Source organism: Giraffa tippelskirchi, chromosome 10, assembly GCF_054371585.1.
Source record: "Giraffa tippelskirchi isolate mGirTip1 chromosome 10, T2T-mGirTip1v1.2.pri, whole genome shotgun sequence".
NCBI lineage: Eukaryota > Metazoa > Chordata > Mammalia > Artiodactyla > Giraffidae > Giraffa > Giraffa tippelskirchi.
Window position 1 is genome coordinate 8,528,325 of NC_137284.1, and position 22,593 is coordinate 8,550,917.

General features: G+C 59.3%; 2 protein-coding genes across 17 annotated transcripts in view; one reads left to right on the forward strand and one right to left on the reverse strand.

Moving 5' to 3' along the window:
- The window catches only part of MACROD1 (mono-ADP ribosylhydrolase 1), a 152,673-nt gene extending 142,920 nt beyond the window's left edge, over positions 1–9,753 (forward strand). For 2 of the 13 annotated variants that reach the window (XM_081532747.1, XM_081532749.1), the window contains 7 exons: positions 7,534–7,650; positions 8,442–8,563; positions 8,655–8,685; positions 8,807–8,880; positions 9,250–9,331; positions 9,423–9,451; positions 9,606–9,753. In XM_081532747.1, the coding sequence (XP_081388873.1) occupies positions 7,534–7,650; positions 8,442–8,563; positions 8,655–8,685; positions 8,807–8,880; positions 9,250–9,331; positions 9,423–9,427 (431 nt within the window). In that variant the 3' untranslated portion in view covers positions 9,428–9,451; positions 9,606–9,753. Of the gene's footprint in view, positions 1–7,503; positions 7,651–8,441; positions 8,579–8,654; positions 8,686–8,776; positions 8,881–9,249; positions 9,363–9,422; positions 9,452–9,605 lie in introns of all 13 variants that reach the window. The other 11 variants (XM_081532742.1, XM_081532744.1, XM_081532748.1 and 8 more) reach the window with 10 other exon arrangements.
- Positions 9,754–10,643: 890 nt separating this feature from the next.
- On the reverse strand, positions 10,644–17,852 carry OTUB1 (OTU deubiquitinase, ubiquitin aldehyde binding 1). Of its 4 annotated transcripts, none has more exons than XM_081532750.1 (7): positions 17,776–17,852; positions 15,878–15,939; positions 15,533–15,631; positions 11,666–11,784; positions 11,400–11,484; positions 11,093–11,287; positions 10,644–10,986 (listed from the first exon to the last, which is right to left on the reverse strand). In XM_081532750.1, the coding sequence occupies exons 1-7, from the start codon at positions 17,831–17,833 to the stop codon at positions 10,789–10,791; spliced, it is 816 nt and encodes a 271-aa protein (XP_081388876.1). In that variant the 5' UTR covers positions 17,834–17,852; the 3' UTR covers positions 10,644–10,788. The 4 variants fall into 4 exon arrangements, with proteins under 4 accessions (XP_081388876.1, XP_081388878.1, XP_081388877.1 ...); XM_081532752.1 differs by having other exon boundaries at positions 13,775–15,631; XM_081532751.1 differs by having other exon boundaries at positions 17,282–17,852.
- Between the last annotated feature and the right edge of the window lie 4,741 nt (positions 17,853–22,593).

The window sequence follows — 22,593 nt, forward strand, 5'->3', positions numbered from 1 at the left end:
CTCGCTCTAGTTTCCTCTCCATCTCTCTCCCCTGGCACGTGCCATCTCTCGCCCTCGCCTGCTCGCTTGCTCGCCCTCCTTTGTCTGTGGACGGGCAGGTCCGGGAGGATTAACGAGGCCTCTCAGGATTCAGGCCTCGGCTTCTGCCTGGCTTCGCTTGCCACCGCGCGCACGCAGGGCCCAGCCCTATCTCCCATCACCCCACGCTGCTAATCCGTGATTGCTCCCCGCTCTGCTCCAACTGGCTGGGGCCTGGCACAGTGGGCAGACCCTCTCCCGGCCAGGCTGGGTGGGGCCCGACCAGCCCATCTTTTCTTTTTTCATAATTATTTATTTATTCACTTAGCTGCATCGGGTCTTAGTCGCGGCACGCGGGATCTTCCATTTTTTTGTTGTAGCACGTGGCATCTAGTTCCCTGACCAGGGATTGAACACGGGCCTTCTATATTGGGAGCTCCGAGTCTTAGCCATTGGACCACCACGTGAGTCCCAGCCACGCTTGAGCATGTCTCTGTGCCAGGCCGGGGCCAGTGGGTGGACTCATCAGGTGCGATCAGAAGTTGTCTAGGGCAGGGGGCTGTGCTGGGTGGAGAAGGGAAGGGCATTCCTGGCCACCGGCACAGCAGAGACCATCTTGACCATGCACCTCCCTTGCTGGAAACTTCCCACTGCAGTGGCTCGCGGGGGTACAGCTCACCCCTTCCACCTGTCACCCTGCTGAGCCCTCTGCCTGGACCCCTCCTCCCCCGGCCTCCCCTCAAAGCCTATCACCCAGGGCTCTGCTCAGATGCCACCTCCTTGGAAGGACCTTCCCAACCTGAAACCAACCTGAAACCCACCCCTGCCCGGCTCCCTTGCCCCTCCGGCTCTGGAGTCTTTCCTTTGGCTGTTTCATGGGGGTGGTGATATAAGAGCTTTGCCTCCCTTACACCGGGCATGGTGAGCCCACCTCGCCCTGTCCAATGCACCAGAGGTGGGGGGGGAGCATGCAGAGGCCGGGTGTCATCTGAGATGGAGGCTGGAGGGAGCCCCAGCTCTGCTCGGCGTGGATGATTTTATTTCATGGACTTGTGGGAGCCACGAGAGGTTTCGTGAGCAGGAGGGGTACACGGTCTCCCCAGTACAGGCCCCAGTTGAGCAGGACAGAGGTGCTATCAGCGCTCCCTGCGTGGATGCTGGGCCTGGTCGAGCTCTCCCCGTAGGCTCTCGTGTACCCGTCACAGCACCCTGGACACGCGTACCCTTAGCATCTCCATTTTGCAGATGAGGAAACTGAAGCACCAAGTCCCTTGAGCTGAACCACATTCCCCACCCCCATCCCTCGGCCCGTCCTCCCTGGGGGCAGAGAGAATGGTGGGGCCCATGCCTCACCCCCACCGTGGGCAAGATGCTGCCAAGCCCCTGCCTGCAGCTGCCACGGAGATTTTTAATAACGGGAGTGATTTTTGCATGATGAATGAGGCGCTGCCGTTGTGTACATAATGAAGCCCTAATGTTTTCAAATCCCCATTTAAGGAGCTGATCTCACCCCGTAATGAATTTCAGATCACATCGCCGAGCTGTCGTCCATCCGTCTTCCCTCGGGGGTACCCGCCCACCTTGGCATCTCGAGGGTGGGGCCTGGCGAGGGTGGGCTCTGCTTCCCCCCCACAGTGGGCTGAGCCCAAGTCCAGCACCAAGCCGGGGCTGGGACGCGTCTGTTGACTGAATGAGTGACTGACCGGGAGAGTGTGGGCAGAAGCCGAGGCAGTTTCGGCAATGGGGGAATCACGTGGGGTCAAGGCTCCCAAATCTCAGCCTGCGAGGAAAACTGAGGCCAGAGATGAAGAGAGTAGGGAGGGCTGGAGAGAAGGGGGTCCGAGGCCCCAGGCTGAGTCACTTGGCCAGACCTTATGACTGGGCCTGTGCTCTGCAGGTCAGGGGCCTGGGGGTGCAGAGACTCAGGCTTCTGGCTCCTTTCAGCCCAGGTGGTGGGCGTCCGTGCAGGGGGCTGGGATGGGCTACACCTGCCTGGTCAGAGTGGGTGGGCTCTACAAGGTGAGACGTCTAAGTGGGAAGTGGTGGAGAAGGCCCACCCCCAGGTGCCGTCCAGGGCTTGAGAGGTACACCCCTCCGCTGGCCCCTCGGGCCTCAAGCTCACTCCTCTGCCTCCCCAGCCCTCTCCCTGCCAGGACTTCCTGGGGGACATCTCCACTGGCAGTGTGTCCTGTCCCTTGGGCAAAGGGGCCCCGAGAGCATTTGGGACAGAGGCGTCTTTTGCCTACGGAGTCCACAGCTGTGCCTCGGTCTCCCTGTCTGTAAAATGGGATGACACGTGATCCCACACAGGACACTTTGGTACTGTCTCGCATTGAACCCTCAGGCCAAATGCAGTGGGAGGTGCTGTTACTGACCTTGTACAGGTGAAGCTGAGGCGCAGAGGTGAAGTGACCGGCGGAGGGGTGGGACAGCTGGGGGAAGCGGCCTTGGGTCTCACGGGGCCAGGTCTGCTCCTGAGCCACACAGCCCCAGTGAGCTCATCTCAGAGGCTCTGACACTGGGCACCTGGGAGGGTGCTGCCCGGGCCCCGTCCTCCCCCTCCCCTGCCCTGGGGACCCACAGGAGCCCCGGAGCAGGGCAGGGCGGAGGGCTGCCCGGACAAGACCTCACCACCCACATCTGCTGAGAGCGGCTCTGCCCCATGAGCCTTCGTCCCTGTTGGGGAGAGGTGGGGCCAGGGCAGCGCTCAGAGCATCTGCTATCCTGTGACTGAGACCTCGGACGCGTTACTGAATCATCCTGGCCCTTAGTCTCCCCTCCTCTGGCCACCTCTCCACAAACCTCAGACCTCCCCCCAAACTTTCTGAGGCTCAGAGAGGTTAAGTGACTGGCCCAAAGCTACCAGCAAGCTTGTGGACAAGATTTCTAGGAAGAGAAATGCCAGAAAGAGGTGAGCAGGGGGCCAGACCCACACGACGCAGAGGGGGATGGAGGAGAGGGGGAGACGGAGGGGCAGGCCCAGGGCTAGCCAGGGTCCCCTGCCCTCTGTCAGGGCACAGCTGCCCTCCTCTCCCCCAGGCCACAGCCCTCCTTGTGTTCCTGTAAATAATTAATTAGCCCCTGCTTGCTTGTTTGTTTAGCATGAGGAATGCTCCCCCACTGAGATGCATTTATTGCTGAATAAATTTAAATATCTAATCTTCCCTTCATGAATATTACAGCACCCTAAATAGCGGCCAACATTATCCTAAGCGCCTTGGCAAATGGCCCCCACAGGAGCCTGCCTGCTTCGCCGCTGCTGGCTCCATGGAGGCCCGGCTCCAGCCCCTGCTCTCTCTGGATGCCCTGCCGGCCCCAGCCTTGCTAGGAAAGCGCTGAGTCTGAGCTGATGCTCCCAAAGGCTGAGAACAGGGCTGTGGAGGCCGCACCGATGGCAGGAGGCTGGGGTGGGCTTCCAGGCAGGGGCGGCAGGGCTTCTCTGGGGGACGTACCTGGACCGGGGTGGAGAGTCAGAGCTGGAACAGAGAAGGGACAGATGGGGCCCCCAGAGAGCTGCACCTGAGGAGATGAGGAAGGAGGCAGAAGAGATCGGGGAAGCAGGAGGATGAGGAGAGCAGGTCTCCAAGCCACCCTGCTGGACAGGATGCAGACAGTCAGCGGTCAGCCTGTAGGTGCAGCTGAACGGTCTGCGAGGGGAGAGCCCCCAGACCGCTCAGCAACCAGAGGTCCCCCGAGCAGCCCCTCTGTTGGGAGGGGGATGGGTAGAGGTGGGGAGGGGCCAGGAGCCAGGCTGCAGGGGGCTGGCAGAGAAGACAGCAGCCAGCCATAGACAGGACACCTTCCTGAAATGTTTGAGTGAGGAGGGCGAACAGCGCCAGCCAGCATGGAAGGGCGTGGGAACAGAGAGGACAGGGCCTGTCGTGGTCTTCGAGGAAGTAGAGCTGTCCAGCTGTGTGACCTTGGGCAAGTCTCTCACCCTCTCTGTGCCTCAATTTCTTCTTTGCTAAAGCAAGAAAAGCGATAGCACAGCCAGGCTGTGAGGACCAAATATGACGGTGGATGTATACGGCTCAGCACCTTGGTCACTAAGAGGCTGAAATTAAGGAGCTGTGTCTGGGAGCTTGGGCTTCCCTGGTGGCTCCGTGGTAGAGAGTCCGCCTGTTGATGCAGGAGATGCAGGTTTGATCCCTGGGTTGGGAAGATCCCCTGGAGAAGGAAATGGCAACCCACTCCAGTCTTCTTGCCTGAAAATTCCCATGGACGGAGGAGCCTGGTGGGCCATAGTCCATGGGGTCATGAAAGAGTCAGACATGACTTAGTGACCAAAGAACAACAACAATAAAAATCAGAGAACTTAAACTGGAGGAGCGAGGAGGAGGCTGAGGAGGGAGGCGGCGGAGGAGGCTGAGGAGGGAGGCGGCGTGGGCCTCAGGGCCATCTTCCCGCAGGGGAAGGTTCAGCCGTGACTAGTGGAGAGGCATCTGAGGAAGGCCCTATCGCCCACGTGGGCTCAGTCTCCCCAGCAGAGACCCCAGGTTTTCTGCTGTCTTAAAGTGGGGCGGGGTCAAGTAGGAGGTTTGGGGGAATGTGGCCGCGGGCACCAGGAAGGGTTCTGAGGGTCAGATGGTATGAAGTGGGGACACCCCCTAGAAGGCAGGCCCGAGGCCCAGCTGCCCCATGGTCCTAGTAACAGCCAATGATAGTCAGGTGGGGAGTGGGGAGGAAGGGATGGGACCCCTGGAAGCCTCCTGCTTCTGGTCTCCAGGGCTCAGCTTAGCCCAACCTAAGAGCCGGGGCAGGGCCTGGGGGTCGGAGCAAGGGGAGGTGCGTGTCATGGTGGGAGGCATGGGAAGGGATGTCCTTTGGCCTGTAGCTAAGGCCAGTGGGGCTGGGGGCCTCCTCAGGGACGGGAGAGCCACAGGCCCGCCCTTGGTTGGGGAAGGGGGCCAGGAGGGGGCCAGGCTGGCTCTGGCTTATTGAGGGGAGGGTGGGCAAGGGGGTAACCTCGAGCCTGTCCCTCATCTCTGCTTTGGGTGAACAGCTCCCTGGGCGCTGTCACGGGAGTCACATGGCCCTGGCCCTGTTCTGGATGCTGGGGGGACTCCAGTCCAAGGGCTCTGCTGGCGCCAGTTCCTCCTGCCTCCTCCCACCTCATGCCCCCAGGTCAGCCCCAAAGGCCTGGCTGCAGGCCTGTCCACTTCTGCAGGAAACATTAAGTCACTGAAACAGATCTCGCTGAGCTCCACTTCCGCATGGCCCCCTACTGCGGGCCAAGGTCGCCAGCAGGGTGGACAGCACTGGGAGATGGCAGGCAACCTGGTGCCAAGTGGATGAGGCCACTGGGGCAGGGCCGGGAGGTCGCCAGGAGAGCCAGCTCAGGCAGGTCCCTGTGCTCACCCCATATGCGCTGGATGCCACCTCCCACCCACTCCCGGGTTTACACAGGTCGGGTTCAGGCCTATACAGTCTCAGTGTCCTAGTAATAGCCAACACTTGAGTCTCCTTCACTCATGCCAGACACTGGCTTAAGCACATTACAGGAATTAATTTAATCCTTCCAATATTCCTATGAGGTGGGTACTCGTATTATCTCATTTTACAGATGGGGCAGTTGAGGTCCAGAGAGGTTAAGTGCCCTGAATCACACATCTGGGACTGGCAGAGCTGGTATTTGAACCCAGGTTGCCCAGCTCCACAGCCCCCGCTGTTGCACATGGCACTGGGTGGTTCTGTGGTACCCCCCATCCAGAACAGACCCAGTCCCAGATTCCCTCCCGGGGATCCCCCAGTTCCTCTACCCCTCCCCCCCACCCCACACCTAGGATGCTCTGGGAAATCACCTGGTGCCATCTCTGGGTGAAGTCTCAGAATTAGGTTTAGTTGGGCTCACAGGCACAAAAAACAGAAGCAAAGGAGCTGGTCCAGCTGTGGCCCTGGTCCTGAGCTCAGATTTTGAGGGTGGGGCTGTGATGAAGGAACTAGGCCCTCAGTTTGCGTGTCTGTAAAATGGGGAAACGGTAGTATTAACTGCTGCAGAGCATTGAGCTCAGTGTCCAAGAAGCCCCTGGCACAGGCCTAGGTGCAGTAGGAGCTGGGGACCTGCCCGAAGTGGGTGATATTCTCCCGGGGGATAGGGGGGAGTGGTCACTGCCCCAATCTTTCTGATGAGGCAGAGGACGCTCTGGGAAAGGGGAAAGGGCTTGCCAAGCTGCTGTAGCCAATGAGGGGCGAGTCTGGATTTGACTCTTCGCAGGACCGGGCCCACCTCTCTCTCGGATCCGCAGCAGCCTGGCAAGGTCAGGGAGAAGAAGCGTCTCTTTCACGTCTCCCGCCGCGCCCACGACGACTTGTTTATCTGGGTCCCGGTCCCCAGGGTCGCTGGTGAGGCCCTAGAGCCGCCCTCGGATAAACAAGCCCAGGCCCGGCCCCAATTAAGCCAGATGCACTAATGAGGCGGCTCGTTAACGAGTTTGGGTGAGCGCCCAGAGACACCTGCGGGCCTGGACCACCCTCCCGCGTGGCGCAGGAAGGAGCTGGAAGACCTAGCTCAAGTCCCCCATCGGATCGGCCTCTTGTGTCTAGGTGGCCTCAGTGCTCGCGTCTGTAAAGTGGGTCTTAAGAGTTTGTAAATGGCAACCCATTCCAGTAGTCTTCCCTGATAGTTCAGTTGGTAAAGAATCCACCTGCAATGGAGGAGACCCCAGTTGGATTCCTGGGTCAGGAAGATCTTATGGAGAAGGGACAGGCTACCCACTCCAGTATTCTTGGGCTTCCCTTGTGGCTCAGCTGGTAAAGAATCAGCCCGCAATGTGGGAGGCCTGGGTTCGATCCCTGGGTTGGAAAAAGGAAAGCCTACCCACTCCAGTATTCTGGCCTGGAGAATTCCATGGACTGTATAGTCCATGGGGTCGCAGAGTCGGACACGACAGAGCGACTTTCACTTTCCAGTAGTCTTGCCTGGAGAATCCCATGGACAGAGGAGCCTGGAGGGCTACAGTCCATGGGGTCGCAAGAGTCGGACATGACTTAGCGACTAAACCACTACCGAGAGTTTGTAAAGCGGGTCCGAGAGGTCGGCTTTCGGATCCCGGGCTCCTCCCGCGAAGGTGGCGACTGGCAGCGGGCTCCGCTGCCGGGAGGGCGGATTTTCCCCCTAGGCGGGCTCGGGCTGCGGATCCTGTCGCTCGGACCCGCCTCCCGCATCCCAGCGCCGCCTCTGCCCGGGGAGACCGCAGCCCCGCCTGCGCCCCTGCCGCGAGCCCAGGAAAGAGCAGGGCGGTCGGGGCGCGCCCCCTGCCGGCGGGTCTGCTCCGGCTCCCGCCGCGGCCCGCTCTGGCCCTCGTCTGAGCCTCGGTTTCCCCAGCTGTGAAACCACTGTGGGACCGGGAGTGCGGGAAGAGAGTGGTGAGGTGGGGGAGCGTCTGGAGGCCGCGGGAGAAAGGCTCGGGGCCGGGTGAGTCCCGGGTGAGTCTGTCCGTGGGCCTCGGCCTTCTCTGTAAAACGGGCTCAGCGGGTGGCGGGGAGCCCCACGACTCATTGCTCGGTCTCCTGCAGTGGACGGCTGCATCCACCGGGCCGCCGGACCCCTGCTCACCGACGAGTGCCGGACCCTGCAGAGCTGCGAGACCGGCAAGGCCAAGATCACCTGCGGCTATCGGCTGCCGGCCAAGTGTGAGTCCCCGACACCCCCACCCCGTGGGAGGCAGACAGGGCGCCTTGTGTAATTGGTGTAACTGGGGATTAGGGGTGCACCCCCGACAGAATTGCTGGTGGCCTCGTCCGGAAGCACTTAAGTGCCAGGACCTGGCCCCTCCTCGCAGACCCCAGGAAGCAGGTGTGTGGAGAGGATTCGCAGAGGCTGGAGCTGCAAGGACGAAGGGAGAGGAAGAGCTAAGGAGGCAACAAGCCCATTGTTTCAGCCGGGTCCAGACAGATGTGGGGAGGGGGCCTGCGTGGGCCCACCTGTCTATGCAGGGGTGAATTTAGGCTCGAGGCCACACTTGTGTGCCCACATGGGTGGGGTCCCTCCCCGCGGAGGATCAGAACTTGGGGAGGAGGGGGCTTGTTTCCTGTCCCCTCCAGGGCCCAGGGGCTTCCCTGGTGGATCAGCTGGTAAAGAATGCGCCTGCGATGAGGGCGACCTGGGTTCGATCCCTGGATTGAGAAGATCCCCTGGAGAAGGGAACCGATACCCACTCCAGTATTCTGGCCTGGAGAAGTCCAGGGACTATCCATGGGGTCGCACGATCCCTGGGTTGGGAAGATCCCCTGGAGAAGGAAATGGCAACCCACTCCAGTATTCTTGCCTGGAGAATCGCATGCCCAGAGGAGCCTGGCGGGCTACAGTCCATGGGGTTGCAAAGAGTTGGACACCACTTAGCGACTAAACCACCACCACCACCAGGGCCCAGGCCGGCAGGAGGGAAAGCCCCTGGCGGGTCTGACCTCACTCCTTCCCACAGATGTCATCCACACGGTGGGACCCATCGCCCACGGAGAGCCAAGTGCCAGCCAGGCTGCCGAGCTCCGCAGCTGCTACCTGAGCAGCCTCGACCTGCTGCTGGAGCATCGGCTCCGCTCAGCGGTGAGGGGCAGCGGGGTGGGGCGGAGAGGGCGGGAGGCGGAGCGGAGAGAGACGCTGTCTCCAATCCCTTCTCACTACCCCTCACCCTTAGGCGTTCCCCTGCATCTCCACTGGAGTGTTCGGTGAGTGTGGTCTAGAAGAGGGAGGCCGCAGATGGGCGGCGCGCGGGCCTGGACGCCGGGAGGGCTGGAGTGGGGCGGGGCGGCGCTCCAGACTCACTGGGGCCGGCGGTCCGATCCGCAGGCTACCCCAACGAGGCAGCGGCCGAGGTAGTGCTGACCGCTTTGCGTGAGTGGCTGGAGCAGCACAAGGACAAGGTGAGGCCTGGGTCCAGCCAAAGGGAGCGGGCAGGGGTAGGCAGCAGGGCGCGTGTGACCAGCCCCACCCATCATCGCCAAGGAGTGTGCAGAGCGACGGGCACTCGGGGCTCTGGCCTGGCGCTTGCTCTCTGCACCCTCGGGGCCTGTTTTCCTCCCCTGTGGCCAGGGTACAGGGCGGTTCGAGAAAGGGATATCGGGGCACACACAGCGCCACGAACCCCTTCTGTAGCCCGAGCTCTGAACCCAGGTTGAAGAACGCCCCAAGGACAGGGCAGGGGGAAACCCCACAGGGGCGAGGGTGGTGGCCAAGACCCAGGCGCCGGGGAGCTGGCCGCTTCTGCCCAGGCTAAACAGGCCCTGATGCAGGTGGACCGGCTGATCATCTGCGTGTTCCTGGAGAAGGACGAGAACATCTACCGAGACCGCCTCCCCCACTACTTCCCGGTTGGTAGGTGCCCCCTACCCCCTACCATGCCCCGGCCAGCCCCCGTCCCGCCCCGTCCACCCAGGACAGGCTCTCACTGTCCTCTGCCTTCCAGCGTGACGCCGCCCACCCTGACCAAGACTGGTAAGCAGGGCCTGGCCCTCCGTGTGGCTGCCCACTAACCTTGTGCCCACTAACACCCGCTCACCCCCACGCAGGGAAGAAAGCCAGGGAGGCAGCCTGGGAGGCCAGGGGCGGCCCACGGGCCACTGCTCTGACCTCTCGTCTTTGCCTGCAGACTCCCCCGGGCCTGCCAGACCACGCTCCCAGCTCTAAGAAGTCTCTGAAGCCTGCAGTGGGGCCTGGGGGGGGGGGCGGGCACCCTATTCTTTCCCTACACCCCCCACCCTGTCAGGAGCCTCCTAATAAAGACCACTACTGCTGCAGCTCCTACTGTCCCAGCTCTGCTAGGGGTGAGGGAGGTAGCCCAGGTGTGGACAGCTGCTTTGGCATCAAGGGGCTGGCGAGAGCTCTCGGTGAGCCAGGCAGGGGGAGGCACGAGGTTGACAGCAGAGGTGGGCAGCAGCACATCACATTTATTGAGGGCCTGCCCCCAAGAAGCTCACAGCCTGGGGGCTGAGACCCCACATGTGCTGGGGAGAGGGCGGGAATGAGACGAGGTGAGGCGGAAAGGAAGGCAATGCAGACACCGTGGCCCAAGCAGTAGGGGTGCAAAGCAGGCACAGGCAGGGGGCCGAGGGGAGCAGAGCGGGGGAACGGTGGCCTGGAGAGCCCCGCTCGACCTGAGGCTAGACCTGGGGACGGGGGCCCACGCATAGGCTGGAGGACTGCCCCTCCCCCACTTGGCACCATCTGGGGTGCCCTTGGGTACCCCAGCGCCTCCCCCTGCCCTGAGCCAGGCTGCAGCATCATGCTGTCCCTCTCCACTCAGGACTCCAGCACGCAGAGCCCTGATCGAGGGCAGGTGGCCAGAGCTACGGCCAGGACAGCAGGGTGGGGGCAGGGCCCAGGAGGGAGCGGCTAGAAGCTTTGGTGCTTCTGGGTTCCCGGGCGAGGCTCCAAGGACCTTCCACGTCCCCAGGGAAACCCCTGGCCAGCTAAACAGGGAAGGGATGGAGGCCTGAAGGGAAGGAAGCATAACCCCAATAACCAGGAAGGGTCCCCGAGAGGCCCAGACCCCTCAAAACTGCTCCTGGCAGGGAGGTTTGGGGGTGGACAGTGAAAGGCCGAGGCAGCCACCTGAGGGGAAGGGGGGCAGCCAGACACAGAGCAGCCAGGGGGGCAGCAGCCGAGCAGGGACACGCACACACGCGGCTCACCACCAGCGTCCCCTTTAATAAAACACAGGAGGTCGTGTGACAGGGAAGGGGTGGGGGAGTGAAGTATGACCATTTACAACCACAAAAAAAACCTCTGTACATGTCTAGCGCCTGGCAGAGGGGCGGGCAGGCCGGGCGGCCCTATTTGTAGAGGATGTCGTAGTGTCCAGGCCGGTAGAGAAGGTAGACCTTGGGCTCGGAGCCCTCGGGGAAGATGTGGGGGTTGGTGGTGCCGCCCTCGCCGCGGTCCATGTACTCCACCTGGATGGAGACGCTGAGCGCCTGGGCCAGCGCGATGATGTGGATGTGGTCGCTCTCCTTGCACATGGGCTCCACCTCCTGCGGCACAGGGCGGCTCAGGGGGCGCTCAGGGCCCAGGGCCCCTCCCCACCCAGGGCTCGAGAGAAAAGGGGCCCACAGCTGAGGAGTAGGGAGGGGGCAGCACCTGCTGGCAGAACTCCTTGACGGTCCGCCCACCCTCGATGAAGTGCTCGAAGAACTTGCTCTCGCGCTGCAGGTAGCCCGAGGTGAGCAGCCGCAGGTAGACTACCAGGTAGTCCGAGGTGCTCTGGTCGTTGAAGGAGGCCAGCAGGTCGGCCACTGAGGTCTGCTTCTCCACCTGCTCGATCAGGTCCATGAACTGCCACCCGAGGGGGACAGAGGGCGAGACGGGGGAGGCGGGTCACCCCTGCCACTGCCAGACCACCTACCCGCCACCCTGGCCAACCCCGCGGCGGGGCAGCTGGGCTCACCGTGTTGTGGAAATCCTCAATTGTGAATTCAGTGAAGCCCTGGGACACCAGGTCCTCTTTGCTCTTGGCAGACACAGCCTTGAACCTGTGGACGGGTGGGAGAGAGGGCTCCCTGGGCTCCTAGGCCAGCAGACCAGGCCCAGCAGGGGGTCTGGGCCCTCCCAGGGCCATCACTGGACCTCAGGGAAAACCCCACCTCCCAGCCACCAACAGGGAGGAGGGAGCCCACACGCCCTTTATGGAACCTCCCCCACGCGCCTCCTCACCGCTGCAATTCCTTGCTGTCATCCAGCAATGCCTCCAAGTGGGAGAATCCGAAAGCACGATAGAAGCAGTTTCCATCAGGCCTCGTCTTGCGGATGTATGAGTACTTTTTGTGGAGGTCCTGCGGAGAGGCAGCCCCCACCCCACCCCGTGCCCATCAACATCTGGCAGAAACCAGGGCAGGCCAAGGAAATGCCCCAACAGAGGTCACACCACAACAGCCTCCTGCTGTCCTTGGCTGCTGACTCCGATAATGGGGGTCACTTAGCAACCCGCTGCTGGCAGCCCCCAGAGCCTCAGGAACATGAATTATAGACACATTGGTTGCATCGGTCACCAAAGTGGTCATCAGCCGCTAGGTGTGCCATGCTGCTGGGCCTAAAGGGCTACTGTTTCATAAAACCAGGCAAGTGAATGGGTCCTTGACAGATGCAGCTTTTCCAGTGAATAGCCTTTCAAATGCTGAGAGCTCCAGGGCAAACAAGTTAGTGTACACGGCACAGTGCCACACTGGGGGCCCCCACTGCACAGCCCTGGGGCGGGAAACAGCCCCTCTCATCTCTATCTAATCCCTACCCTGCCCACTCACAGGTACTGCCTTCCATCTTTCCCAGTTTCCTCCCCAGCTCAATGGAGTTGCTTCTGTCGGTTCAATCTCCCCTCAGGAGTTGGAGGTCTGGCCCTCAGCGCTGTCCGGCAACCAGGCCTCACTCCCGAGGCCTGAGCACCCTCCCCTTCCTCCTGACGTCTACATTTCATGCCTTCTCCCCATATCGTAAGCCCCCAGCCAGTCATCTTCCCGATAGCCTTGCTTCCTTTCTGAGGACTTCCGCTAAGGAGCCGTCACCCCCACGGCACCCACCACCGTGGCCTCACTCTCCACCCCTGGAGGGTCTGAGGCTGCTCCCAGAGCCACCTTCCCTTGGACTCAGGACACTGTTCCTGAAGTCTCCCCTCTCCTCCCCATCATCAGCTTCTCTCTCCCGACCCACTGGACCCACCCGCCTATAAACAAACGCTCTGCTCCCCGTGAATTCCTTTGCAGCTACCTCCCCACTTCTCTGCACTCCCGCGGGCAGCACTGCTCCTGAAGCCGCCCTTGCCACGGTCTCTGTTTCTCTTCTGCTGGGAACGCAAGCCCAGCTGGCTGCCACTCTAGTGAAGGTCACAGATGCCCTCCTAGGTCCAAGGGTCAAACCCACTCCCCCTAGACTGTTGCTGAGCAGCGTCCACCTGCATCCACAGGTGTGGTGACACAAACCCCCTTCTTCCCTCCTCTCTTTATGTGCTGCCAGACCCCACCCTCTCCATGCCCTCCGACCTCAGAGCTGCCCCTCCTCACCTAACGAGTGGTGGTCACGGCCGCCACCCAACCACACACCCTTCCTCAAGACCCGTGTGTCACCTGCCAGAAGACAGTCACACCACCGGCCATCCACAGCCGGTTGCGTGAACAGCACAACCTGTTCAGGCCTGGAGCAGCCCTGGTGTCAGCTGTCTCCTGGCCTCCTGGGATTTAAACGTAATTCTTCATCCACCCACTTCTCCCAACTCAACCGTCTGGGCTGTACCACCTCTAAACCGCCCAGCCAACAGGCAGCTTCTGACCTCATGCCCTTCCCTGCCTCTCCTCAACTCTCCACCTTTCAGCCATGGAGTCAAACCCTCGCAGCAGTGTGGACTCTGCCCTCACTGCCCCCGTCCACTCAGCAGCAGACCCGTCCACTCTGCCCGCGTCCAGTCTCTCCTCTCGTGGGCTGCTCCGCTGCCCTGTCCAATTCCATCTAGGGCCAGTTTCATTGCAAAAGCTTCCACACGGGTCTCCCTGCCTGCACCTCACTCACACTGCTCAGTCTCTCCCCACCACGGCACCAGTGACCACAGAAACCCATTAAACACACGGCTCCCTTCAAATCCCTTCTCAGCTCCAAGCCCCGTGTCTCCCACCCACTCTGCCCCTGCCATGCCGGCCGCCCCCCGGCTCCGCCCGGATGGCCGCCCTGCCTTGCTCGCTGGTCTCTTTCAGTTCATTAGACACCACCCTAGTTAAACCTGCAAATCCCCGCCCCTCCATCTCCTCGGCCCGCTTCACTTTTGTCCACAGCACTCACCACCTCTGCCGTGAGTTGCCTTAACGGCTGTCTTTCCACTCTGAACCGCCGTGGTGAGGGCGGGAGCTTGGCAGCTGTAGTCATCACTATCTCCAGAGCCTAAAACTGCCTGGCCCACAGTATGTGCTCCTAAGTGTTAAAATGGGACAAAATCTGTACAAAGAGCCCAAATCCCTGCCGCCACCAGAACTGTTTTGAGCACTTACTCCGTGCCAGGCCCATTATCCTCCCACGAGTCCCCCCAGGGCCCACTTCACAGAGAAGCCAAGGCACACAGGAGCCTGGGCCCTGCTGTCTGTGCTTTGGCTCCTCCCAGGGAGCGAAGGTGGGCTCAGGCCCCGCCCGGGTGGGATGCTGGGTGCCGAGGCAGGCCTCCTGTCCAGACAGCACACAGCTGACACTTGAACATCTGCCGACTGACTCAAGGGGAAGAACCTGAGAGGCGTGGCCTGTCCACTTTACCAGGGTGGCCCAGTGTGACAGGCAGGCCTTGAGGCCCGCCAGCCCACCACACAGAGAAGAGGAGGGACTCACCACTTCCCAGGAGCTGGGCTCCACGCCTGACCACTGTCCTCTCCTGCAAGCCTCACACCCACCCCATGAGACAGGCCTCTCCACCCAGAGCTGGCAGATCAACAGAAGCCCCCAGAAGGCCAGTGTGCTGCCCAAGACCACACAGGAGGGGCGAAGCCAGGACTCAAAGCCAGGTCTGTCAGGCCCCAGAGCCAGGGCCTTCTTCTTTCCACAGGCCTCCAGGGTAAACCATGAACACCCTGAGCAGGGGCAGAGGAGCCCACAGGCCACACGCAGCAGGCTCTGGCCTGCATGTACACTGTCTGGCCCGCACACTTTAAAATGTGAATCAGCTGCCAATGGTCACGAGTCTGGAGATTTTACAACAAAGTGATTTCTGGCTGGTCTTGGAAGCACTGATAGGGTGACAAGCACGGATGCTCCCATTCGCCCCATGAGCCTCCACCGCCTGCTACTGGCAGAGCCGGGCTGCGGTGCCACTGTTCACTGCCTGACCTGGCCACCTCCAGTCACCTGAGTTACCTGCCTGGCCCCTCAAATGGCTAACCCCAAAGGCCAACCTTGCAGGTGGAAGATTCTAAGCAGCTTTGATCTTTGGGGGAGAGGGGAGAGTAGCATTTACTAAACCCTCAGGCTGTGCCCAGGAGACGCTGTGTACACACACTCACTGTCACATTTCAAACCCCCAGCTCCCAGAGAAGGAAGTGAAGTGGTTAAGGGACTTACCTCAGTTTGTAAGGGAGGCAGCAGGGCCTTGCACGAAGGTCCAGGGGCCCCTCTCCCCAGTGTTGCCTGCCTCTCCACAGAAGCAAGGGGCAGGACTGTGTCCCCGCCGGCACACTCCCCCGCTAGCCAGCCCCCGCCCACCAGCCCCACGTGAGCACTGAGACCATAGGCTCCCCACAGCTGGCACCAGGCCCCACAGGCATCATCTCCCACAACCTCACAACCACCCTTGCTTTCATCACCCCAATTTCACAGCTGAGGACTCCACAGCTCTGAGATATCGAAGGAGCTGCTGAGGATACAGCTGCCACGTGGCAGTGTCAGGATCTGAATCAAGGTCTTTTTGGTTCCAGACTCTGCCAACCTGTGAACCAGTGACCAGAGGGCTCCCCCACCATCCGACCCTCTGAGGCCAGGCCCAGCCAAGCGCAGGTCTAAAGCGGACAGGCTCCTGCCCCTACCCGAGGGCTCTTCCTGCCCCCTCAGCCAGGCTCCCACCTTGATCTTCTGTTGATAGATGTTGTCATCCTCAGCATACTCTTTGTATAGGACAGAGAGCTCCAGCCGCTCTGAGACCAGCGGGTTCTGCACAGCAATCTGCGGGGTGGGGAATCCATCACGTTCTGACAGGCGAACGGAGTGACCCACACCTGTCAGCCTGAACACCTAGCTGAGAGTTGCTGGGCCAGTCACCCAGTGGTACAGGGACCACACATCCCCCCATAAAGGCATCTAGTACCAGCTCAGCCTGGGGGGGAGGGGGCTTGCACAGTAAAGACAAACGGTAGGCCTCAGTCCGACCAATGTATCCCCAAAGTAAGGCCACTGGCCACAACCACTCACCTCTTGCTGAATTCGGTCCTGCTGAGCCATGATGGCTTCATCATAGGCAAGACAGTTAACACCTGGAAGAAGGAAGAAGGCCAAGGATTACAGTGGGCCCTCGCTCTCCCCACTCCAGGAAGCTGGGCCGAGGACAAGAGCGGGCCAGGAGAGCAGACATGCAATCTGGAAGCATGCGTCATGCCCTGCTCCAACCCAACCCAACCGTGGGATCTTGGCAAAGTCCTTCCCTTTCCTGGGCATGAGTTTTCTCATCTTTAAAGTGAGGAGGCCAGGGACTTCCCTGGAGGTCCAGTGGCTAAGGCTCTGAGCTCCCAATGCAAGGGGCCTGGGTTTGATCCCTGGTCTGGGAACTAGATCCCACATGCCACAACTGAGACCCCCGGCACAGCCAAATAAGTATAAAGAAATGGTAAAAAATAAAGTGAGCAGGCCAAGGTGATCACCCCTCCCCACAAGGTACACTCTTCCAGCTCTAACAAGCCCTCTCCCTCTGCTTTCTAAATCACTTCCCAGCAGGCCGAGAAGACCCCTGAGCCAGGCAGGGTCTCTTGAGGAAAGACAAATGAGGAAGGAGAGTATCTTGGGCTAGATGAGAGCTTCCTGTGAGCTTGCACTTTACTCAATCACACCATTTCTCCGCCTGCCATCCTGGGTATTCTTAATGGTGCCCATTTTACAAAGAACAAAAATGCAGACAGGTGAAATCATCTGCCCGAAGTCACGACGAGGAAGACCTGTGGTCAAACCCAATTTCTAACTGCAAAGCCTGGGCTCTTCGCCACAATAACTCCTCTGGCACCTCACTGCAGAGGCTCATCGTCAGCTGTGAACTGAGACAGATACCACCACCTTCCCCCCCTTCACTGTGATGCCGTAAGGAGGTGGTACTAAGAGGAATAGTTCAATACTCATCACTGAGTTGGGCGGGTCCACCCTGTGGGCCCTATGCCAAGCAGCCGCTGGTGAGGAGCCAGGAGACCTGAATCCTGGCTCTGGTTCTTTCTTAACTTACATGATCCTAAACAAGTCCCTTGGGGGGCGGGGGAGAGGGGGAGGGCCTAGGTCCCCAAAAGCTGTTTTTCAGTGTGCAGTTAGAAGGGGAGCTGTGTGCTGAATGACTTTTAAGGCCAATCCTTCTGAGCTTGAGCAGCCCGGGGCCTCAGCTGGGCCTCCACCCACCCCCTATACTGCACTGGAACTGGGCCGTCCCTCCCAACCCTAGTGACCTCCTCAGTCCCCAGTGTCTAACTCAGGAGTGAAAAGAAGAGAGTGGGACCGTTTTGAGAGGTCCAACTCTTCAGGGGTCTAAGGAAACTATGCCGAGACAGAAGGCAAGGGGCTGCGAAGCCAGGAGAGGGGGCTCTACCGGAAACGAAGGGCGCTGCCCTCACGGGAACACACCTGAGGCCGCTCAAAACCCCCGGCCGCCCGCAGCATCCCCAGCGGCCCGCCCAGTCCTTTGTGCTCCGCAGCCCGGCGTAACTCGACGCCCTCCCGGGCTCGGGCCGCTCTGGAGGAGGCGGACTAGACGGGGTCGGACTAGGCCTGGGCCTGACAGCCAGGTCCGGGGCGGAAGAGCCGGGGACCCGGTAGCCGGGCGCCCAGCGGGGAGGGGGCTGGGTTGGGGGGTGGGAGGGCGGAGCGGCCTAGGCCCCGCCCCAGGAGCGCGCGACGGGGAAGAGTCGAGGGCCGGGGCCCGCCCAGCTTTCTCTCCCGCCGCCCGCCCGGCCGGGGGTCGCGGCGGCTGCTCCTTCCATTGTGAGGGGGAGGGGAGGCGGCGGAAGGGGCCCTCCGCTCGCTTCACCGCCAGCTCCCCAGCCCTGGTTTCCTCGGGAACCGGCCATCCGGCATCGCCCCCGCTAGCCCAGGCCGGGCGGCTCTCCCCTGCTCGGTACCTTCGGAGTCGCTGCCAAGCGGCTCCTGCTTCTGCTGCTGAGGTTCCTCCGCCGCCATCTTTAAACAGCGCCGCACTGCCGACCGCTTCCGGGTTACTAGTTGGCCTCCCCCCGGAAGACAGCCCCTCCTCGAGGCCCCTCCTTGGTAACGCCCCTAGCAACGGGATCCCCTCGGGCGTAGTCACCTGAGGGGCTCGCAGTCGTGTTCTGCAGCGGCGGAAGCCAGGGGAAGTGAAGGCAATCCTCGCCCGCCCTCCTCCCGCACACTTGTTCGGCTCCATCTTCCCAGGCTCCCAATGTGCCAAGTGGTGATAAGAGCTTCCTGGGGCCACTTGAGTTTTCTTTTCACTGGAGTTTGAAACGCGGATTGTATTATTGAGATAAGCAGGAAAATGAAATTCAAATCACGGAAGGCAATTCCCGCTGCGGGCTCCAGAACTCAAGACAAGCGAATGCAATGAGGATCACCTAAACGAGGAGATCGGGAATTCTGCTAATATCCGAGCTCTGGGAATTCACCGCCCCCCTCCACCAAGCCTCGGTTCCGAGCGGGCTTTGGTGTCCTGCTTCCGACCGAGACCATGTCCCTCGGGGTCGACCTAACTTTGGACTCCCTGCCCTTGTGGTTATGAGAAAAATCAAGATTTTTTTTTAGTTTTTTTTTTTAAGATAGAAGTTGACAACAATGAAAAACAGATTAGTGGTTCCCAAGGGTTGAGTAGGGGGCAGGAGGGAAGTGGATGTGGTTATAAAAATGAAACAAGAGAATCCCTGTGGAGATAGAAGTGTTCTTTATCTTGAATATATATGGATATCCTGGAATATGCTGTACTGTAGTTTCAAACGCAAGATGTTACCAGTGGGTGAAAGTGGATAAAGGATAGACAGGATCTTTCTGTGTAATCTGTTAAAATCACCTGTGAATTATCTAAAAATAAAACTTATAAAGTGTCAAGGCCTTGGATGCTGAAGATGCAGTTATTTAGAGAAGTCACCTTCAGGGGTACTGGTTTTTTGCCTTTCACTATGGAGGGCCTTTTCCATGATATGACAGTGGTCTCTTAGTACTTGAGGAGGCTGTGTCTGAGCCCCAATCAGATCCCTCCGTTCATGATAATACAGGTGCAGAATAGGATGAATATCTTCATGAGCTACATCCAGTCCTGGAGCAGGGGCAGTTGGTGCCTGGGCTCACCACACTGCCCACAGTGGCTCTCTCACAGCAACGCTACGCATGCCAAGTCTGTGCTCCAGCAACATTGCAAATTACTATTTCCTAGGTCACCGATCCTTGTGTTTGCTTCCAAATTCAAGGAAGCAAAGGGGCTACCCATTTGGATCCCATGCCTACCAAACGGCTTTTCAGGTGACACTAGTGGGAAAGAACCCGCCTGAAATGCAGGAGATGCAGGTTCGATCCCTGGGTCAGGAAGATCCCCTGGAGGAAATAGCAACCCACTCCGGCATCCTTGCCTGGAGAATCCCATGGACAGAGGAGCTGGCAGGCTATCTATCGCCCACAGAGTCACAGAGTCAGACATGATAAAGCCACTTGGCACAACACACACACCCAGTACACCAAACTGTTGATTCCTTTTCCCAATTTTACCAATGCAATCTGGAATTGCCAATTAGATCTTCAGTTAGTAGCTTGTGCATACCATGTTCAGTCGTGTCCGACTTTGCGACCCTGTGGACTGTATCCTGCTAGGCTCCTCTGTCCATGGGATTCTTCAGGCTAGGATACCGGAGTGGGTTGCCCTTTTCTCCTCCAGGGGATCTTTCCGACTCAGGGATCAAATGCACATCTCCTGCATCTTCTCCATTGGCAGGTGGATTCTTTACTGCTGAGCAACCTGGGAAGCCCTCAGTCAGTAGCATTGGTATTACCAAATGAGGAGCAGTTGATGACAAAAGCATGATTTCTGTTTTGGCTTTACAAAATCTTGAAACTAGCTGTAAGACAACTCCACCTTTACCCCCACCCCTTACTTTGACTAGGGAGGCTGAGGGGTGGGGAGCATGCAAAGGGGAGCTGGACTGGGATTAATGTGGGGACAGAGAAGACAGTTGCTCTGGATAGTGAGAAGGAATACTGTTTGTGGTCCAGTGCTGGACTGCAGCTATGCGGCCGACGCCAGGTAAATGCCTCCCTCAACACAAGGGTCTGGGGCTCAAAGAATAGACCTGCACCCTCAATGTATGCAGGGTGTGTAGTTGAGGGGCGCTTTTGCCTGCTGCCCACCCTCCCCCTCTTGTCAGGCAGGGGGAAGCTTTGGCTCTTAATTCAGTCCCAGGATGGTCAACTTTTGCCCTGCTCTTTCCCATGTCAATTTGGTGATAAATAACTGTTCTCTTACCCTCATTCCATCTCTCCTGCTACTTTTTACTATTTTCGGGTTTTGATTCTCTATCCTGAAGCATCTAAAACCCAATAGCATATTTGCCAGGAATCACCAGGTCCAGATGTTCACCTCTGCCTTTCAATTTACAAACCCAGAAATGCATGGTCCCACACTGCTGGTCCTTCCTGCTGAAGCCTGTCATAGAACAGGCAGCACGGCTGCTTGGGTTTAGGCTGCTGTTGGAAACAGTCACAAAGGTGATGGGCAGCAGCCTAGGACTTTATGTTCCACAGGCCCGACCTGGCATGGATGCCTCCTCACAGGCTCTGGATGTGTGCAGACAACACATCCCTGACCACAGCATTCTCTCAGCTGGAGGGAGAAAAGACCCATGCAGAACCCAGGACTCTGTGACCTCAGCCACAGACGAAGTTTTAGGACAGAACAGAGGCCCTAGAGAGCCACGTGGCTTCCAGGACCACCCAGCTTCTCAGGGAAGGGGGCCAGGCAACAGGACATGGCATGGGCCTTGGGAAAGCCGCAATCCCCACAGTGGGATCATGGGCAGGAGAAAGCCTCAAGGTGGGCGGAAGATGAGGCCCTGGAGACCCTTTCCAAGACAGGCTTAGGAGGCAGGCAGCTGCACGGGTGGGAAGAGTAGGGGCATGCCCAGCCCGGAAATGGACCTCTGGAGATGCCACTGCGGGAATGTACAACCGTCCACAGGCTCCAAAATTATGGTCTAGCAAGGCTTTGATGGTGCAGCCAGGTTGATGAGGCTGAGTGGGGGCTGCCAGGTAAGTTGTTACTTGTCTGCAGGGTTCACACCACCTAAGGCAGAAAGCGAGCAGAGAGGCAGAGGCCGCAGAGAGCCCCGGCCCCCACCCTCTGACTCGCACCACCAATCTGACTCACACCACCCATGCTTGTTCGGACATCTTCCTCCTGCAAATGTCTCACATTGAGATTCACCTCAAGTCTGCAGAGGATCCAGCCACACAGGACCAGGAGAAGGATCCATGGCTCCTTATTGCGGTTGTTAACTAGTCACCAGTTAGTGGTTTAGAACAATGCAAATGTTTAGTTTTGCAGGGTGAGAGGTCAGAGGTCTGGTATGGGTTTCATCAGATTGAAATCAAGGTTATCTGTAGGCTGTGTTCCCTTCCAGGGGTTCTGAGGGAGAATCTGCTTCCCACCCACGCAGGCTGTTAGCAGGATTCAGTGCCTTGCAGCTCTGGGTCTGAGGTCCTGTGTCCCTGCTGGCTGTAAACTGAGAACTCTTCCCAGAATCTAGAGGCCACTGCGTTCCTTGGAACACAGCCCACTTTCTCCATCTCCAAAGCTCCAAGGCAGGCTGAGTCTGCAGGGGCATCTCTGCCTTCCCTGTCCACCTGAAGGACCCGTGTGACTACACTCAGCCTACAGGTAGGCTACACTTTCAGCATGCCTAATTTTCATCACACTTTTGCCATGACGGTAACACAGTCACAAGGGTGCAGGGATTAGGGCACGGACATTTTAGGGAGGACATTTCCCTTCCTGCCACATCACCACTTTCACTTTAGAGTCATGAAAACTGAGACCCAGAGAGGCTAAATGACTTGGTCAAGGTCATACAGTAAATGGCTAAGCCAGGCCTCAAACCCAGGCCTCCTGACTCCCAGTCCACTATGCTTGACATTATATCCTCTGCCATGACTGCAATCATCCCTCCACATCCCCCCACCCGCTGTGTGCACACCAGGACACAGACCACCACCCTCCAGACTCAGGATCCGATAGAGATCTACAGACAGACACAGAAAATGCTGTTTGGGGGCACAGAGAGCCTTGCTTTCGCTACATATTATGGCCCCTGGGCCTCTGACTTGGTTAGCGATGAGAGGGTCACAGAATGGTGATCAGATTTAAGGCCCAGGGGCTCCACTGAGTTAAAGGGGAAGATGGAGTCCAAGCATGACAGCTCACATCCTCAACTCTCCCATCCACCCCCAAGTCCATGACCCTGCCCCCACCCTCAGCTCACTGCTGCGCCCAGCAGGTGTAGGAGCACAAGGGTGGGAAGGGCTGTTGGGCTTCCTAAGGGCTTTCTCAGACCAGCGTCCTGAAGAGCAGGCCTGTAACCACCGGCTTCCCTTCAGTCCAAGCAGTTCAAGACGCACAGCTTTGGGCCTTAGCCCTCCTGGGCCATGGGGACCACTGTGTCCCTTGGGGATCCAGCGGCACAAAAATAAGGGACACCTGAATCAAACCCTTGGCAGGGCAGTGGAGCACCACAGAAACCAAGACAGCTCTGAGTGCCAGACTCACAGCCTAATCTGTGCCCACAGCAACCAGGCATCACTGGACGGTACACAAAAAGGCCAGGGAAGACTAGATAAGGGCGGGTGAGCAGGGTCCCCCTGCAGCTCCTGTCAACATAAATCAGGAAATGAGCCCTGAGAAGGGGCTGGTGAGATGCATGTTCTGACAC

What these genes read in the sequence shown, in the direction of transcription:
- OTUB1 (XM_081532750.1), bottom strand. Translation starts at nt 17,833, where the DNA reads ATGGCGGCGGAGGAACCTCAGCAGCAGAAGCAGGAGCCGCTTGGCAGC. An exon ending in GCTTGGCAGCGACTCCGAAG is followed by an intron (nt 15,940 to 17,775) that starts GTACCGAGCAGG and finishes TCCTTCTTCCAG; the next exon opens with GTGTTAACTGTCTTGCCTAT. An exon ending in GACAGCAAGGAATTGCAGCG is followed by an intron (nt 11,485 to 11,665) that starts GTGAGGAGGCGC and finishes ACCCGTCCACAG; the next exon opens with GTTCAAGGCTGTGTCTGCCA.